The sequence below is a fragment of the Lynx canadensis genome, chromosome C1 (genome assembly GCF_007474595.2).
Source record: "Lynx canadensis isolate LIC74 chromosome C1, mLynCan4.pri.v2, whole genome shotgun sequence".
In the NCBI taxonomy this organism is placed as follows: domain Eukaryota; kingdom Metazoa; phylum Chordata; class Mammalia; order Carnivora; family Felidae; genus Lynx; species Lynx canadensis.
In genome coordinates this window covers 183335239-183355084 of record NC_044310.1, presented here as the reverse complement: position 1 = coordinate 183355084, position 19846 = coordinate 183335239, and the positions used below count along the sequence as shown (strand labels likewise).

Sequence of the window (19846 nt, the reverse complement as noted above, 5' to 3'; positions counted from 1 at the left end):
GGACTTGTTCAAATCAATAAAATCTTTTGGACCTTCCTGCATGTTTTGTCAAGGGTATACAGTTAATTAATGTGCATAATGTTGCTATCCAGCAGTTCCTATATTAACTTTGGCAAACAAACACAATCTGTTCTCTCAGAAAGGGGAAAGTAGATTATCCTAAAATCTCACATATTGGCTTGTTTTGTCACTGTCCCTTAAGTGGATTTTTGGGGGACATCTCAGAGGTGAGTTTTATCCCCCCTAAATTTTTGTATTCAGAATGTCCAGAATGGTCATCTTACTTTTCATTTACTGAGATTTTTATTTTTCTGTGTTCAGAATAGTTTTGGTTTTGTAGACTTCCAGTATGAATGTTGCTAGTAAAAATAAAAATGAAAACAAATTGCTTAAAGACTTTGAAAAATATTTTTTTCCTGTATAATCATTTAAGAGTTAATATAAGTAATGCTAATTAGGAATTAGTCATTTAGGAATTGGTGTCTCTAGTGTTCAGTAAAATAATTTGTCACTATAATGCGTTTTCTTGTTTGGGGTTTGTTTAAGGAAAAGACTGAAAGCTGTGATACAGAATATACTTGGTGTTTTCTGGATCTCTTTTAGAGGCGTCACATGTGATAAATCCTTGCTCACTACTTGTCTCTACTTTTTGGGAGAATAGGTAACATTTATGGACCAGACTAACGTGTCAGTAACATCCAAAGGCTGTATGCCTGTAACATAATGAACAGTGACTAGAATATTGCAAATCATCCAAATTAAAAATGAGGAATAAAAAGACACATCTGGGGCACCTGTGTGGCTTAGTTGGTTAAGCATCCAACTCTTGATTTCTGCTTAGGTCATGATCTCACAGCTTGTGAGATCAAGCCCCATGTCAGGCTCTCCACTGACAGCACAGATTCACTCTTTCTCCCTATCTCTATGCCCTAGCCCCCACCTCCCGATAAATAAATAACTATTAAAAAAAAAAAAAAGACACCGCAAGCAGTAGAAAGTGCTACGTGCCAGATTTAGCAATAATCTGGGGCATGGAAAAAAGGCATAGAAGGGGAAACCAGTAGAAAGAATTGGTGGGGAGCAGTTAAACAGTTGTATCAGATGTGACCAGTGGTGGTTTATCTCCGAGTTTGATATTTAGGTTTTAGTTTAGATTATAAACAGTAGGCTAGATAATTAGGGTTTAGGTTAGATTATAAACAGTGGGCTAGATGTTGACTCTCTTAAGACCCCTAGGGGGCGCCTGGGTGGCTCAGTCGGTTAAGCGTCTGACTTTGCTCAGGTCAGGATCTCGCGGTCCGTGAGTTCAAGCCCGCGTCGGGCTCTGGGCTGATGGCTCAGAGCCTGGAGCCTGCTTCCGATTCTGTGTCTCCCTCTATCTCTGCCCCTCCCCCGTTCATGCTCTGTCTCTCTCTGTCTCAAAAATAATAAAATAAACATTTAAAAAAATTTTTTTTAAATAAAAAGACCCCTAGTTCTGCATTACTCCTTGAACAATAGTCAAAGTCAACTCCCAGATAAAACATTTGATGTGTTTATGTCAAAAATGTGTGCAATTTTAACATCACTTTTTTTCTGATTATAACAGTAATGTGATTTTTAAGAAAATGCAAAGTGGAAATCAATTTTAAATGAATTGAGGGGCGCCTGGGTGGTTCAGTCGGTTAAGCATCCGACTTTGGATCAGGTCATGATCTCACGGTCCGTGAGTTTGAGCCCCGCATGGGGCTCTGTGCTGACAGCTCAGAGCCTGGAGCCAGTTTCAGATTCTGTGTCTCCCTCTCTCTCTGCCCCTCCCCTCTTCATGCTCTGTCTCTTTCTGTCTCAAAAATAAATAAACGTTAAAAAAAAAAAAATGAATTGAGATACCAAGTGAGCTGGCTCACAAATTTATTCATTAATACACAGTTAATTTATATCTATCTTTTAGAGAAGGATTTGTTCGTTGATAGTTGAAAGCCTGCTTAAGATCCAGAAATCCCCTCCAAAAAGAGGGGAGTTTCACTTGAATAATATTTATTTTCTGTAGATCATTGGAACAAATTTATTTTTGAAATGTATGTTTATATCTTAACATTTGTTAAGATTTTACATTATCATCAGCAAAATAAATAAAGCCAGAAAAGAAAAGAAATGACAAGGTGGAGAAGAGTTGGACTTTTAAGGTTGAACATATTACATAGAAAAGCTAAAAAAAACAAAAAAAATCTGTTTACATCTAGCAAAGGATTCCATTTCAATGAAGAGAGAGTTTTTATTTTTCTGTTTCATGGGATCACAAGCCTTGGTTTCAAGGGGCTAGCAAGAACCAAAAATGAGGAAAAAGAAAAACTTCAGAAAAACACGCTTAAAATTTTTAAACTTTTTATTGAACACTGCAAACATATACAGAAATAGAACAATGAAACGAATCCACACGTTGCACCCATCACCTAGCTTCAACAGTTACAAACATGAGTCCACTTTTGTTTAACCTGTATTCTCGTCTCTACCACCCTTCCCATTATTTTGAGGCAAATCCCAGACGTATTATTTTATCCATACATTTTTCAGTGTGTGTCTCTAAAATGTAAGGACTTTGGGGGCGCCTGGGTGGTTGAGCGCCTGACTCTTGATTTCAGTTCAGGTCAGGATGTCACGGTTTGGTTTGTGGGATTGAGCACTGCCCAGCCCCCCCCCCCCCCTCACTTTGCACTGACAGCTTGGAGCCTGCCTGAGATTCTCTCTCCCCCGCTCTCCGCCCCTCCCCCACTCACACATGCTGTCTCATTCTCAAAATAAACTAAAAAAAATAAAATTTAACAACTTTATTTTTAATGCTTATTTATTTTTTTGAGAGTGTGCAAATGAGCGTGTGTGCCTGAGTGCTGGCAGCATACAGCCCGAGTTGGGAGGGGGCCCAATCCCATGAACAGTGAGATCATGACCCGAGCCAAAATCAAAAGTCTGATGCTCGCCTGACTGAGCCACCCAGGCACCCTTAAAATGTAAAGACTTTAAAAAAAATACCATTTTTGCCCCTAAAATTAATATAACAAAATATATTTTTGTTTTATTTATTGCCTTATAAAACTTTTTTTTACAGTTTAAGTTCCGAATAAATCCCATACAGGGATTAGTCTTAAATCTTTATGTTCCTCCTCCATGTTTCTTTTTCCTTGCAATTTATTTGTTGCAGCGCCCTTACTTTGTAGTTTCCCATAGTCTGCAGGGAAAAGGAAAGAGGGCAGTGAAAACACCCATGACTGCCTCTAAGACTCTCCTCACTGCTGCTGCAGTTAAGATGTCGGGAGGCCCACAAGTAAGGGAGGTGCCAAGAAAATTATTGGATTTAGGAATGAACACAGTTCTGAAATCATACTTCAGGGTTAGGTTGGACTAGCCATGGCAAGGAAATCTTACAAAGGATTTGTAAAATCAGGTGCCTCTCCCACTATAATTCTAATGGCAATGAAAGTACTCTCACAATTTTTCTAACAGGTTTACCTTCTACCTGAAGTAGTTTTGCATGAGTCCCTGTGATATTTGTATCTTAAAAGGGAACATCAGCTTAAGAAAAACCTCATTCTCAACTATTTACCCTCAGGGCTCCTCATTTAGTGAGGCTCTTTACAGACTGTGGTGTACAAGTCTAATGCTTAACTAGTACTTTGTTTTCTTGTCTAATAAGACTTTTTAGTTTTTTATAAACCACTATCAGACTATGCCATCTATGGATTGAAGGACAATCCATAACTTCAGTTTTAGGATTCCAAATATGCTCTCATGATGGGGAATTCCTGCTTTGTTTTTAAGTTTTCAGCACCAGTAACGAAGATTTGTACTGTATATGGTCCCCCTCCTCTCACTTCTTCAGAGATTTTACTGAAATAGGAGAATGGTTGGGTGGGGAACAGAAGTGAAGCTTTAATCTGGAAAATCAGATAATTTAGGAACCCACACTAGATACATCTGCCTCCTGATAACCTCCCCTTTTTTAACACCATTAAACTGGAATTAGCTTTTCTTCATTTTACTTGTTAATTTCCTCCATTTCATCTCTCAAAATGATTCTTTCTCTGTTATACAGAATAGTTCAGTTCTCTTCTGTGCTCAAACTTGTGTAAGTAAATCCACCAAAAGGACTTTGTAAATTTCTTTTATTTATTTTTTGAGAGAGAGGGAGAGATCACGAGCACGCAAGCCAGGGAGGGGCAGAGAGAGGGAGAGGGAGATCATAAGCAGGCTGCACTGTCAGCGCAGAGACATAGGCTTGAGCTCATGAACTGTGAAATTACGATCTGAGCCAAAACCAAGAGTCAGATGCTTAACCACCTGAACCACCCAGACACCTCTGTAAGTTTCTTTTAAACACATACTGTTTTAAGACCTAGCAGACTAGATATTTATCTATAAAGAGTAGGTATTTACCCAAGTGCTATTAAATCCTGTATTAACATAAAAACCTGTATGTGAATGTTCTATAGCAGCCTTATTTGTAATCTTTACAGACTGCAAGCAACCTGAATGCTGTAGTACATAGGAATACTACTTGATAATGAGAAATACTGATTAACATATCTTGAAGACTGGAGTATTTAAGGGTTCAGATGGATTAGAGTGCCAGCTCTTGGCAGTTGTATGTGTGCCCATGAGGAGCTCCTAGTCTCTTGTCCAGTGACTAGCAGACCATATCCATTTTTCTTCATCTTCACATCTGAATGTCTCAACTACAGGGAGTCTGAATTGGAAAGGAATTAAATGAAGTAGGGAGAGATTAGCATAAACATTTCCTCCTTTCTCTGCTTCAAGTCTTTTATTTAACATTTTGGCCCTCTGGTTATTCTTTTTTGTATGCTGCCTCATTTTTTTTAATCCCATTGTTGCTAACAAATCTTAGCATTTGTTGTCAGAAATGATCTATTTACCTACGTTTAGTCAATTAAAGTACAGGAATATCTGCATGCCAGTAGCTATAATTTTGTGTGCGACAACTTTGAAAATAAGAGACGATTTTGTCTTTCCCAGAGGTGCAAAATGTTTATAAAATTTTGGAAAAATTTTTAATGACTTCTGATTGAAAGTTACCTTTTAATTATGAAATAGTGTAACATTACAGAAAAGTACAGGAAAAATAATGAATATTGCTCAGATTTACCAGTTCTCAATATTTTGCCATATTTGTGCCATAGATTTTATTTATTTTGTAAACAAAATATCATACTCATAATAACTTGATTATACATTTTATAAATGTTTATAAGTGAAATGATACATTTGTTTGCTTATAAATATTGAGTGTGTTCTATTTCATATTTTGGCACATAGTTTACTAAATAATAACTGAGTTTTAATTCTGTCATTTATTTGCATAACTGCTGAATGTTGGGGAATCTGTTGTCTTAATTTTGTGGATGTGATGCTTATGTAAATATGCTGCAGTTTACAATGCATAAATAAAACTTACAAGGTATATAGAATTTTTATCCGTAATTTCAAGCAGATATAGTACCTGGTTTGCATATACAACTTGTAGAAGTTTACTAATGAACTCCCTTCAGAATTAATTAACTACAGAGAGCTGCCTAGCCCCTAGGTGATTTTGTTACCACATTTTATTTAATAGGAATCCAGTCATAAAATACATAGAGTTTATACAAACACAAATTCAATATTTTGAGTATTTTTGTAATTAGAAAACTCTGTTGCTTATCCTTAAGTACATAAAATCAGTGGGTAAGATTGAATAGATGAAAGTAGTTCCTGAATAAATGTATTATCCAAATAGTGTACTAGCTGCTGTAAACTTCTAGAAGAATCCTTTCAAAGGAAAATAAAACCGTAATGTATAATGTGTGTGTGTGAAGGGGGGGGAGGGTAAGCTGCCCAATATGTATGCTGTGATGTGGTTTTTATGAAACAGCACCTCTTTATTGCTTTTTTGTTGTGTATGAGCTAGAAAAAAGTATAACATGTCCCAAATTGGAAATTTTAAAGTAAAGGTAGGCTGGAGCTGGAAGTCGAGGGCCATGTACAAGTTTCCTGGAGTGTTTGTTACTGATATAGAAACGTGGGCTCTCTCTCTCTCTCTCTCTCCCTTTTTTTCTTTTAAAGAAAAATGGAAGTATAAAATTGGGTTTATTCACAAAATATATATTGATGAAGAAACCTGGGCTCTGACATTGGTGGTTCCAACTTAATGGGTCTGAGGCATGGGAGTCAGTCCTTGTAACAGGTGCCCCAGGTGACTTTAATGTAGGTTGTTAGTAGACTACACTGATGCTGTAGAGGGGAGATTGCAGATTATTTGGCTGGCCTGATTGACCATTGTGTGTCCTGTCTGGATCCTGATGGCAGTAGCATTTGTGGTCCATGAAAAGAACTTGTTTACTTAAAGGTGATCCATGCATCTAGCGGTTTAAAAAAAAAATATTTTTTTTTAATGTTCTTCTCAAACGTTTAAGGAATGGAAATTTTTGGAAAGAAAAAAGAAAAGGCTTAATCTCTAGTCACCCTTTAGCCAGTCTTTTTATCCACTGAGGTTTCTTCTGTGCTCCAGGACAAAAAGTTTCAGGGGTGAGTAGTGAGGGGAGCAAATGTGGATTTAAGACTTCTAAAAAATATATACTACTTCAAATAGAAACAGAAGTAGATTAGTAAAATAATAGTAAAATAAACCACCCAGCTCACATGAGAATGTTTCTATTTGTGATTACTCATGGTGGGGGCCTCTGGCCACCTGGGCTGCTGTAATGGTTTTGAGGGGAGAGATGCAGGAAAAAGTAGCAACTGTGGAGATGATAGTGCTGTGGATACACCATAAGAATTTTGAGATGTGGTTACAAACTGGAGCTGCTAAGTTCAGTGGTAAACCCTGTTCCATTATTTTGAGTTTCTGAGACTTGGTCCCACAGTTACATGGCCCAGCTGTACTTTGGACTAGATCATGTTATTATATTTTCTGCTTTAAACTATACCCTTCTTGAACAGTGGAGGTTTTTCTCCCTTTGCTGAGGGTGTGGAGTTGGGCATTTGAATCTTTTTCTTTTGGTCTTTGCAAACTAGTAAATGAGCTTTTTTAAAGTGCCTGGTGTCAGAGGGTTTTGATTCAGTTGGAGGTAATAAGCCTGCAAAAATGGAAACGTCTATTTGTTAAGCCACAAAAGAAACCAGTAGCTGTAAAAAGTTTTGTTTCTTAAAACACCTAGGTATTCAGATTATTACAATGAAACATTAGTTTGGAATTTAAAGTTAGCTGGTATTAGGAAAGACCAGAAAAAAGTTTGGAAGGCTAGTCTATTTAAAAGAGACTACTACGGGGCACCTGGGTGGCTCAGTCGGTTAAGCGGCCGACTTCGGCTCAGGTCATGATCTCACGGTCCGTGGGTTCGAGCCCCGCGTCGGGCTCTGTGCTGACAGCTCAGAGCCCGGAGCCTGTTTCAGATTCTGCATCTCCCTCTCTCTGACCCTCCCCCGTTCATGCTCTGTCTCTCTCTGTCTCAAAAATAAATAAATGTTAAAAAAAAATAAATAAATAAAAAATAAAAGAGACTACTACAACTCAGTGCCTTGCCAGGTTCTTGATGGAATCATGGACCAAAGAAGAGAACATCTAGAAAGGTTGTTACTAGTATGATGATTTCTTGAGCCTATTAATACTATTTTGATTATATAGGAGAATGTCTTAGACCTGTAAATACATGCTGAAATAGTAGGGGTTTTAAATGGTGTAGAAAAGTCATGTACATATATAATATTTGCTATATCTCATATATATGTAAACACTTGATGAAAATAGGTGAATACTATGTAGATGTTCATTGTATGTTTTAATTTTTTTTTAGTCTTGAAAAATGTCAAAATTAAAAATAGGGAAGTTTGGGAATCGGTTGAGAACTTCATTCATCAAATGTCCATCTTCTAAATGTCAGACCAATGGATAGAAAGAACACAGTGCCTGGAGGGTGAGATGTGGCAAGAGTTAATTCATTGGTGGAGTGCTTAAGTGTTTCATGTTCATTATCTCATTTAATCCTTAAAAAAAACCTTCAAGTTGTAGGAAACTGAGACACAGAGGTGAAATAACATTAATTAGCAGAGAAAGCCTTTATTTGAAGGCAGACATTTTGGTTCCAGAGCTCAGACTCTTAATCATAAAACTAATGTCATGGTAGTTGCAGTCAAACTGTGTAGGGCTCTGAATTCTAGGCTAAAGAATTTAGACTTTATCCTTTATTATTTTACTCCCAGGAGTGTAATCCTAGATGTTTAGGACATCACCTGGGAGCTTGTTAGGAATGCAGAAACTTGGGTCTGATCCAGGCCTACTGCATTTTGACAAAATCTAGAGACCATTTGTTGCACATTCTATGTAGTTTGAGACCCACACTCCATAGTACTGTTGTGTTTGCATTTCTGGTATTGTTGACTTTAAATTATCTTGAATATTGTTCTTAGTCCCTAAACAACATTGACAGTATTATTTTTTCATTTGGGAAAAGGTTTGGAATTCAACAATAACTTATACTTTGGTAACCCATTCTTAAGGTAAGAATGGTTTGTGGTTGATGAAATGGTAAGCATATCTTCTGTATACGAGTATTATCTGTTGAGGTTGAGGTGTATTAAGTGTATTAAAAATCAGTACTAGGAATAGTTCTACTAACTCCTTATGTATTATAATTATTTTAAAGTTTATGTATTTAGAAGACTACTTTGATAATTTCTACTAGAGAACTGCATTGTGTTGGGTCTGTTTAGAAAATTAAGAAAATCTTAATTTCTTACAGATATTGAAGCACAGATTCGAGAAATTCAAGGCAAGAAGGCAGCTCTTGATGAAGCTCAAGGAGTGGGCCTTGATTCTACAGGTTATTATGACCAGGAAATTTATGGTGGAAGTGACAGCCGCTTTGCTGGATATGTGACATCAATTGCTGCAACTGAACTTGAAGATGTGAGTTACCAAGTGTACAAGAGTCAAGTATTTTTTTAACAAAGAGCAAGAAATATAAAGGAATTTTCTATTTTAATCCTCTCATTTAATCTGGGAAGATTTGGGGCATTGGGAAATCTTTCTTTTGAAGGATAAAACTATTAGGTGTCCTTCCTCTGTAAGATCCAGAAACTTCTAGAAGTGATCAGTTCTCAATCTTTATGTTAAAACTAGTTTATCTAGTAAAGGACCTGCAAATCATTAACCATTGTAAAATAAATCCCTATTGTGACCTATTGAGCTCTAGAGTAGCCAGTGTGAGTCAACTTTCTTGTAGATAGCCATCTGTCCTTGCCACTTTTGACTTCAGACTTATGCTTGATGTTGTGTGTTTTTTCCCTTTGGTGTCTTAATATGAATGGAATGATGCTAATGGACTTTTTCATTTACTCTGGAGGATGACTACCCACTTCTCATTTTGAAATATGTCCTTCAAAATGTTTTTATATATTCCACAGAGCTTATTTTGTTAGGCCATGCCAAACATCCATATTTGGTGAAATAGTCATTTTTGTGTGATTCAGTAGCAAACATTTTATGTTATAGATTATCAAACTTGTTTTTGTGAAATTCAAGCCACATTTTTAGTTGGCACTTTTTTCTTTTAAGAAAAATTTAATAAAAGTTCCAAAGGTACAATTTCCAGAGACTAGTCAGGCTTCTGTTAGCATTATTAGACCTTCATGGTAAAACACAGTGATGGCTATATGTTCCCAGAAGCTGAGGAAATTGTGATTTCATTTTTGACTAAAATAAATGAGGTGTTAAGATCTTGGGAGTTAATGCACTGTTGCACTTCTTACAGTAGTAAAGTAAGAATATCACTTTGGTCTGTTTAAACATACTACTAAGGAAACAAATACATTTAAAATTAATTACATTTTATTTGTGTTAAATCATGTTTAAAAAAAAATGAGTGAAAAAAAACAAGGAGGGGCTCCTAGCTGGCTCAAGTAGAACATGCGGCTCTTGATCTTGGGGCGGTAAGTTTGAGCCCCACGTTGGGTGTAGTGATTACTTAAAAGTAAAATCATTTAAAAAAAATCAAGGAAACTGGAGAGTTTTAAATAAGCTGTTTGCAGTTTCCAAATTTGAAAAACAAATTTCATTATGCTTTCTGTGAGAAAATAAAATGCTCAGGTTTTTCAATTCCACACTTGCTTTATTTCAGTTAACTTCCACAGAAAGCATTCCTGGTTTAATATTTTTAAAAGAGTAAAAAATTTCTTTAAAATAGGTTTAAGAGTTGAAAGAAGACCTAAGTATTTACAAGTTTTATGAACAAAGGTTTAGACATCACTTTATCAGTAAGTTGGGTTTTTTTGTTTTTTTGTTTTGTTTTTTAACATTGAGAGAAAGTGACTGCTCACACTCGCAAGGAGAGGGGGAGGGGCAGAGAGAGAGGGAGAATCCTGAGCAGGCTCCTCGCCTTCAGTGCATAGTCAGATGTAGGGCTTGAAGCCATGAACCATGAGACCGTGACCCAAGCCGAAACCAAGATTCAGACACTCAACTGATTGAGCCACCCAGGTGCCCCTGTCAGTAAGTGTTTCGATGCCATGTTGAATTTGCATGTTCTTTCTCATTTTTAAGTTCTGACATTTTTGTGGTTTTCCGGGGGGGCATTTCATTGCAGGATGATGATGACTACTCATCATCTACAAGTTTGCTTGGTCAGAAGAAGCCAGGATATCATGCCCCTGTGGCATTGCTTAATGATATACCACAATCAACAGAACAGGTGATTCTTTTCTTTTTCTTCTTCCTCTGTTTAAAATTAAAATCAGAGTTTATTCATAAGGAAAACAATGTCTCAATTCCCATGGAAGCCCATGTATTTTAGAAACAAGTTATTAGAATGTCTTGAGTTGATTTGGGAGGATTAGAAATAGTACCTAGCTTGTTTTATGAAGGTAATCATTTCATGAAGAACTATGCAGATGTGGACATGTTTATTGTCTCATTTCCATATGTCATTTTTTCACGTTAACATCCATAAAATATATTTCTTTTATTAGTAGGCATTTATTTAACATTTTTACATGTTTTATATATAACATTCTGGGTTTTGTTTATGATACTCTTTTTGGTATTTAATAAAGTGGTTATTAAATGAGACATACCTCTTTTCAGTATGATCCATTTGCTGAGCACCGACCTCCAAAGATTGCTGACCGGGAAGATGAATACAAAAAGCACAGGCGGACCATGATAATATCCCCAGAGCGTCTTGATCCTTTTGCAGATGGTAATTCTTTCCCACTTTTCTATAAGTTTTCAGGAATTTATTTGTCTTAAGTTGTCTTTAGCCCTTTGATTTTTTTTGGCATGCTTATGAATTTGCTTTTCTTTTTTAAAATCCCCCTTATTATAGATTTGTATAGATTTGGTTGAAGTCACAGATGCCATTTTCTTCATCTTTATAATGCAAGTTTTCTTTCCAGGTAGAAGGACAAGAAAATAATGAGCCAATGCCATAGAAACGCAAAGGGTTAAAGGTTTTTCTTTTACTTTTGTTTTGGGTACGCTTTCTATACTTTGAACAAATGTGTTTTTCTGCTCAAAATACTTTCAAACTATTGAAAGTTTTCATTCCAAATCCTAGACTTTTAGGCTTGTTACTTTTGAGAAACTGTTTCTCACATTAGAGCTCCCCCCTGTATTGCTCTAAATGTAGTTTAGTAAATGCACCTACTTTGCTCTAAGCATACTTAAAGTTAAAAGAAAAGTATATATACAAAAAGACTTTGGTATTTTTAATAGTTGGAGTCTGTTTTGCTAATTTTAGTGTGCAGGTCAGCACAAGGGGCATAGTGAGCCTGATGGAAGCTTTCCTCAGGTGAGTGAGTTTCAAAAGCAGAATTAGGTGCCTGTTTCTTAGAATTAGATTCTGCTGCAGGTTTACAAATTAGACTTTCAGCCTGCATGAATTAGTAGGGATATTCTTTTTTTACTTGCATAATTGTAATTGATTTAAACATGTATGTCAGAATTCACAGGCCCATACTAACTGTCCTTAATTTCTTTCCTACAGCAGTACTGCTATATGCCAGTCCTGTCTGCATTCTTAAGGGTGCAGTTCAACACATCCTCTCTAGATTATGGTGAAAAAGTATTCCAAAGGAAGTCTTATCAGAGCTAGTGTCAGAAAGAATGACACTATCAATTGGGCATGATCTTCAGCATAGGAAATGTCTTAGAATTTTATTATTTTTTCCTAAATTGTGATGCTATACTACTTGTATAGCAAATTACCACATTTCTAAAACTCAGTGTGCCTCTGAATCTTATTATGTACTGTTTGGGCTTCTTTAAGATATTTTGAAGTTTGAAAAGCAAATACTGAAACTTTAACCAAGAGACTAACACATCTCTTTGTACACCACTTTTCTTCTGTGTGCAACATAACTGGTAGAAGTAATATATTTCAAGTAATATGTTTCCAGTTGTAATTTATACTTTCTAAGAAAATAAAAATGTTTTGGAGTCAACAAAACTTAAAAAGAATGAAGCCCTTTTTAGTAACATGGGATCAGAATCAGATTATAGGTGTATTTTTAAAAGTCTAAACTATTTTCTAAACTATAACTGTTTTAGAACATTGTATGGAGAACTTATCTAGTTATAGTTATTTGTAGTCAGGATTTTAACAGCTTGCAACAGGTAATGTTTTGAATATAAATATCTTTCCAAAGTGTTACTAATGGTAAAGAGATAATTTTCTAGGCTTCTATTCTGCTGCTTGAAGTCAGAACTGCTGATGGAGACAAAGGCACGAAAGTGTACGTATTCCGGATTAGCAACCCAGGAACCCATCACTACTGAAGACTCTAAACTGTGCTGTCATTTTGTTTTTATATGCATTAAAATATTTGTTTTAAACTGCTGTAGATATGTTTGTGTTCAAACAGGTTAAATTGATCAGCAAACTCAATAAAAAGTAAGATGTATAATTATTAAAGTTTTCCATCAAAAAATAAATTAAATGATTATGGAATAACATAATATTAGAGCAGGGAAGATAAATCAGTTGAACCTAATTATCTTTTATTTATTGTACTCTTGTCCTGTTGCTGTTCTTTTCTGCAGGAGGGAAGACCCCTGATCCTAAAATGAATGCTAGGACTTACATGGATGTAATGCGAGAACAGCATTTAACCAAAGAAGAGGTATGTGAACCGGATTTTTATTTTAGTGGTTGTGACATAATGTAAAGAAAGTTCAAATTGATACTTTTGTGTTTCCTTTTTATTTGCTACACGAGTAATATCTTAATAGTATTAATAAAAATTAAGTTGAGAAGGAAACCTTACCCAAAATTCTGCCTCCTCCCAAATTAAACTTTCATATTTCTATGTCCTTTTCTAGCCCTTGGCCTTTTGGCTGTATATATATGTGTGTACACATGTATGTATATATACACATACACAGACCTGGTGGATATATTTGTAGGGAGGATTGGTGGTGTGTGTCCAAAATAGATGTGTAAAGGCAAAGTCAGATAGTTAAAGCATTCCTTGAAAAACCTTTTCAATTCATCCATAAGATTCTGTTTGGATATGGGTGGAGAAGACTGAAGGATTCCTAATGGCCTGTGGTGATTGCTTCATTTAATAGTGAACCTTTATAACTTAATTACAATTATATAATTTGTTATATGGATTAAGTGGGTTTAAACTTTAAAATCATAGGATAAATTAAATGGATTTGTTATGATTACATTGTATATAATTTACATAGTTACAGTTGTTTTAATGCTAGAGAGCATGAGTATGAGCAGAGGGAGGGGCAGAGAGAGAATCCCAAGTAGGCTCCATGATACAAACACAAAGTCCAACACAGGGCTTGAACTCACAAACCACGAGATCATGACCTGAGCCGAAATCAAGAGTCAGACGCTTAACTGAACCACCCAGGCACCTCTATGTAGTGAAAATTTTTAAGTTTTCACTTTTTGCCACTTTTCTATCTTACTACATGATGTTAATTGCTGTTCATCAGAGTTTTAAATAAAACTTAAATAAGACTCTATTTTTCAATGAAAGCATTTTGGGGGCACTTGGGTAACTCAGTTAAGCATCCAACTCTTGGTTTCACCTCAGGTCGTGATCTCACTTGAGCCCTGTGTCAGGCTCTGCATCAGTGGTGCAGATCCTGCTTCAGATTCTCACTGCCCCTCTGCTGCTCTCTTGCTCGCTCTCCTTCAAATAAACATAAAATTTTTTTAAAGCATTTTGATTCTCCACCATTGAAGATTTTACTTCATTTAACTGTATTTAAAGTAAGATGCTCTGTGTTATGAATTCTGTACTTATCTGTTGTGCAGAAGGGCATTGTATAAAGACTAGAAATACAGAAAATAAAAAGATATAAAGAATGGGACTACCAGTAGCAGCATAGAACAGACAATGAAGAAAATGACATTAAATGGAAATGACCATGCTGATTATATGGGAATATGTTGAAAATATTTTAGAGATACTTAGTGCTGATTCAAATATTTTTAGAGAGAAATTAGGCAACAACTAGCAGAAAAAGCTAAAGCTGGAGAATTAAAAGTTGTCAATGGAGCAGCAGCGTCCCAGCCTCCCTCAAAACGAAAACGGCGTTGGGATCAAACAGCCGATCAGACTCCTGGTGCCACTCCTAAAAAACTATCAAGTTGGGATCAAGCAGAGGTAATTTATTTTTGTTTTTTATGATTGTTATTATTTTTAGTTTATCCCTGTCATGTACTGTATTAGTCTACTCTTGGTGACCTAACAAGGGAACAGAGAATGGTGGCTTAAACAGTAGTCGTTTGTTTTCTCACAGTTCTAGAGGCTTAAAGTCAACCTCAGGGTGCCAGCAGGGTTGATGTCTGGTGAGCGTTCTCTTTTTGGCTTGCAGATGGTTGCCTTCTTGCTGTGTCCTCACATGGCCTTTTCTCTGTGTGCACATGGAGGGAGCAAGGGACCTCTGGTGTCTGTTCTAATGACATTGGTACTATCAGGTTAGGGCCCTAACCTTATGACCTTATTTAACCTAATTATCTCACTAAAGGCCCAATCTTTAAATACACATAGGTGGTTAGGGCTTCAACGTAAGTTTTGGGGGGAAGACACCGTAAAGTCCATAACCTGGAATAAAGGAATGTCCCTTTTGGAATATTAAAATAGATATTTCAGTACGTCACATTGTGGAGGTTAAGTATAATACAATGATCTTCCTTATTTTCTAGATGGATAATTTAAGCATCTGACCACAGGTGTCACATTGGCAGTGCTACTGCATTTCCTTGGTCAGTTTATTTTCCTAGAGAACCGTTTTGGGGGTTGTTTTTATTCTAAAGAATAAAAATAAAAATAAACTTTTCTTGAGCGCTCATTTATTTTTGAAGGAGAGAGGCAGAGCATGAATAGGGGAAGGGCAGAGAGAGAGGGAGACACAGAATTGGAAACAGGCTCCAAGCTCTAGCTGTCAGCACAGAGCCTGACACGGGGCTCACACTCATGAGCCATGAGATCATGACCTGAGCTGAAGTCAGATATTCAACCAATTGAGCCACGTAGGCACCCCTCAAAAATTTTTTTAATGTTAATTAATTATTTTTGAGAGACAGCACAAGTGGGGGAGGGGCAGAGACAGAGGGGGACAGAGGATCCAAAGCAGGCTCTGTGCTGACAGCAGTGAGCCCATGTGGGGCTCGAACTCATGAACCGTGAAATTATGACCTGAGCCGAAGTTGGACATTCAACAGACTCAGCAACCCAAGCACCCCTGTTTTAAAATGTTTAAAACTTGTGATAAAACATTAATAATGTAAAATTTGTCATTTTAACCATGTTTAAATGTACAATTTAGTGGCATTAATTACACTCAATGTTGTACAGCTGTCACCGCTATTTTCAAAATTTTTTCATCACCTTGAGCAAACTCTATTAAGCAGTAATTCTCTGTCTCTCTCACTCCCAGAGAATTTCTTTGTTATTTCAATCTTCTAATACCTTCTTAACAGCTCTTTATATGATGATATTAATTCCTATTTTTCCTTTTTAAAGTAGAAATAATTGAAAAACTTAAACATGTTCCCACTATGAAATCTACCAGTATGCCTGTTTCTGGTTTCATCTACTTTTTCTTTCTGTAATGAGGTGTTGATGCAACTTGAACAACTTCTGCTTATGTACTGTTTCCCATCTCTTCTTACTACTCAGAGACTTTTGTGTAACATCAGTTTTTTCTCTAGATTATTATCAGCAAACACATTTTACCTGTTTTCCTTTTAAAACCAGAAAACTACAGGAAACCATTCCTTGATCTTCACATCCCCTTCTAGCCATTTCTGACTTTTCACTGCAAAATGCTTTGAATGAGTTGTCTATACTTGCATTCTGCTTATCTGGTGTTTTGCTTGTACCACTCCACCAAAACATCTCTTGTCAAGGTCATTTGACCTCCTTTTGGTAAATCCATAGATCAAGTTTCAATCCTTATATCCTATACATATCATATCATTTCATTTATCACATATCAGTGATATTTGTTATCACTTGATTCCCTTTTCTTAGATTCTGAACTTGAGTTTCTCTTGATTCTCCTAATACTCTCCTGACTCCTGTCTTGTTGGTGAGATCTTCCTCGGCTTCCTTTAACTTTGGGGGTGTTCTAGTGCTCAGTCCTTGGACCTCTTTTCCATCTAAAAGCACTCCTTCCTCTCATTTCTATCTTCCTATACCATCTCCGTGAGACTACTCCCAGATTTACAAATCTATCCCATTCATGTCCTCTGTTCCTTGGACCTAACACTTATTTGGATGTTTAATAGGCATTTAATTTTTTTTTTTTTTTAATAGAGCATGAGTATGGGAGAGGGGCAGAAGGGGAGAGAGAAAGAATCTTAAGCATACTTCATGCTCAGCGCAGAGCCTGACGTTAAGACTTGATTCCACAACCTTGGAATCGTGATCTTAGCTGAAATTGAGAGTTGGACACCTAACCAACTGAGCCACCCAGGCACCCCAAAACTGTGGGAATTATAATGGATAATAGAATGAATTTATTTCCAGGGTGCCTGGGTGGCTCAGTCCGTTAAGTATCAAACTCTTGATTTCAGCTCAGGTCCTGATTTCTTGGTTAATGAGATTGAGCCCCGTGTCTGGTTCTGTGCTGACAGCACGGAGGCTGCTTGGGATTCTCTTTTTCCCTCTCCTAGCCTGCTTGTGTGTGTGCACATGCTTTCTCTCTCTCAAAATAAATGAATAAATACTTAAAAAATTTATTTCTTCCCTGATTCAGCAGGAGGAGCAGTTGCCAAGATGAGATTTTGAACAATTCATGTGCTTCATTCACCTAATTGAAAATTTCTCAACCCTGAGTGATAACATAAAATCTTTTTAAAAGAAAAAAACTGTTGAGTCTTAATTATGGTATTCATGTAAATTTGCAGGTGTAAAGCTGGGTAGAATTCTTGTGTTGGATAGAGAGCATCCAGCTTTAAAATAAATACATAAAGGTATATTACAAAACCTATATGGAATACTTGAGTCTTAAATCAAATTTTGTGTGGCTTACACTGAACCACCTGATAGTTTGATACTGTATTGTCTCCACTGTGCAGGTTGTTTTGTTATCATGGGCTGTCGGATGCCCTGAATCACCCACCACTTGTCTCTGTTCAAACTATAGTGAAACCTTTGGTTACTTCACTCCACTTCTAATCTTTTTTCACTAACAATCTTGTCAACTTCAGTTAGAATTATGCTACAAATGTGATTTTAAATCTCAAGGATTAAAATTATGTGGCAGTATCTACTTATGACCCAGGTGATCCAAAACATACTTATGTTAACTAAAAACACACACAAAATTGAACACAAACACAAAAATAGTGTTTCCTTAGTGTGAGAACTTCTAGGTATATGTCTCTAAACCTAGTTTGGGAAGTAGCAATGATATCATTAAAGCTGAAATGTTTAGATTGCAGATGGCAGACAGAGAAAGCTTAGTGGTTTTCTAAAAGCTACAGAGATATTAATGGCATATCCAAGGTTCATAACCCAAAATACATTTTTTTTAAGCTAGGGCTTTATTCAATCAAAACTGTTCAAAATTAAAACTTTACATTGTCTTTAGACATATTTGCTATGAAGTAGGTATCTTTTAAGCAGGGTAGTTTACTCTCATTTATACGGAAGAAGACTAAAACGTTTATTTGTTTACTATCTTTCTAATAGAAATTTTCTAGTTATTTTTATGTGAATGTGTAGGTGTGTGAAATAAAGGTATTTTTTTGCTTTGTTAAGACCCCCGGACATACCCCTTCCTTAAGATGGGATGAGACACCAGGTCGTGCAAAGGGAAGTGAGACTCCTGGAGCAACCCCAGGCTCAAAAATATGGGATCCTACACCTAGCCACACACCAGCGGGAGCTGCTACTCCTGGACGTGGCGATACGCCAGGCCATGCAACACCAGGCCACGGAGGTGCAACTTCCAGTGCTCGTAAAAACAGATGGGATGAGACCCCCAAAACAGAAAGAGGTACTTCTAGTGGAGTCTGGGTGTGTGTTTGGGTTAAGTATTGATTTGATGAGTGGTACATTTATAAGAGGAAATCTGTTTACACCTCTAGTCCTGGCTAGACAGATAAATAATCAGCTGCTTTGGGGACAGATAAAGGACTAAGCAGATCATATGCCTAATTCTTTTCCCTTCTTGAAAAGGTTTAATACTTATTTTAGGAAGAACATTAGGAGAAAGAAAAGATTGTAGACCATAACTTAGTTTTTTATTGTGATAAAATATACATAACATAAAATTTACCATTTTAACTGTTTTACGTGTACCATTCATTGGTGTTAAGTGCATTCATTTTTTTAAAAAACCAATTACTTTTTAATTTACATCCAAGTTAGCATATAGTGCAACAGTGATTTCAGGACTAGATTTCTTTTTTTTTTTTTCTTTTTTTCTTTTTTTTTAGGACTAGATTTCTTTTTTTTTTTTTTTTTTTTTTTTTTTTTTTTTTTTTCAACGTTTATTTATTTTTGGGACAGAGAGAGACAGAGCATGAATGGGGGAGGGGCAGAGAGAGAGGGAAACACAGAATCGGAAGCAGGCTCCAGGCTCTGAGCCATCAGCCCAGAACCTGACGCGGGGCTCAAACTCGCGGAGCGCGAGATCGTGACCTGGCTGAAGTCGGACGCTTAACCGACTGCGCCACCCAGGCGCCCCTAGGACTAGATTTCTTAATGCTGCTTACCCATTTAACCCATCACCCCTCCAGCAACCCTCTGTTTGTTCTCTATATTATTTTCTCTTATGTTTTGTTCCCCTGTTTTTCTATTATTTTTGCTTCCCTTCCCTTATGTTAATCTGTTTTGTATCTTAAATTTCTCATATGAGTGAAGTCATACGATACTTGTTTTTCTCTAATTTCGCTTAGCATAGTACTCTCTAGTTCTATCCATGTAGTTGCTAATGGCGAGGTTTCCTTCTTTTTGATTACCAAGTAATACTCCATTTGTGTGTGTGTACACACACACACACACACACACACACATCACATCTCTATCCATTCATCCATCGATGGACACTTGGGCTCTTTCTGTACTTTGGCTATTGTCAATAGTGCTGCTATAAACGTTGGGGTGCAATGACCCTTCGAAACAGCACTCCTGTGTCCCTTGGATGAATACCTAGTAGTGCAATTGCTGGGTCATAGAGTACTATTTTTAGTTTTTTGAGGAACCTCCATACTGTTTTCCAGAGTGGCTACACCAGTTTGCATTTCCATGTGTCTTGTTCTTTATAAGATTAGCTGTGGCAGGTTAAGACTTCATAGTACATCTGCTATATTTTTATAAAGAATTTTTAGTGATGGGGAGAGTG

The 19846-nt window shown here is 36.6% G+C and overlaps 1 protein-coding gene across 7 annotated transcripts in view; it reads left to right on the top strand.

Annotated features, from left to right (window-relative positions):
* The window catches only part of SF3B1 (splicing factor 3b subunit 1), a 42640-nt gene that overhangs the window by 5463 nt on the left and 17331 nt on the right, over positions 1-19846 (top strand). For 2 of the 7 annotated variants that reach the window (XR_004344037.1, XM_030327285.2), the window contains 6 exons: positions 8769-8935; positions 10611-10715; positions 11108-12756; positions 13064-13143; positions 14482-14652; positions 18259-18496. Coding sequence is in view for 6 of the 7 variants with exons in the window: in XM_030327285.2 (XP_030183145.1) it covers positions 13087-13143; positions 14482-14652; positions 18259-18496 (466 nt within the window). In the remaining variant the exon portion in view is untranslated. Of the gene's footprint in view, positions 1-8768; positions 8936-10610; positions 10716-11107; positions 12969-13063; positions 13144-14481; positions 14653-18258; positions 18497-19846 lie in introns of those variants that run through there. The other 5 variants (XM_030327284.1, XM_030327286.1, XM_032594458.1 and 2 more) reach the window with 4 other exon arrangements.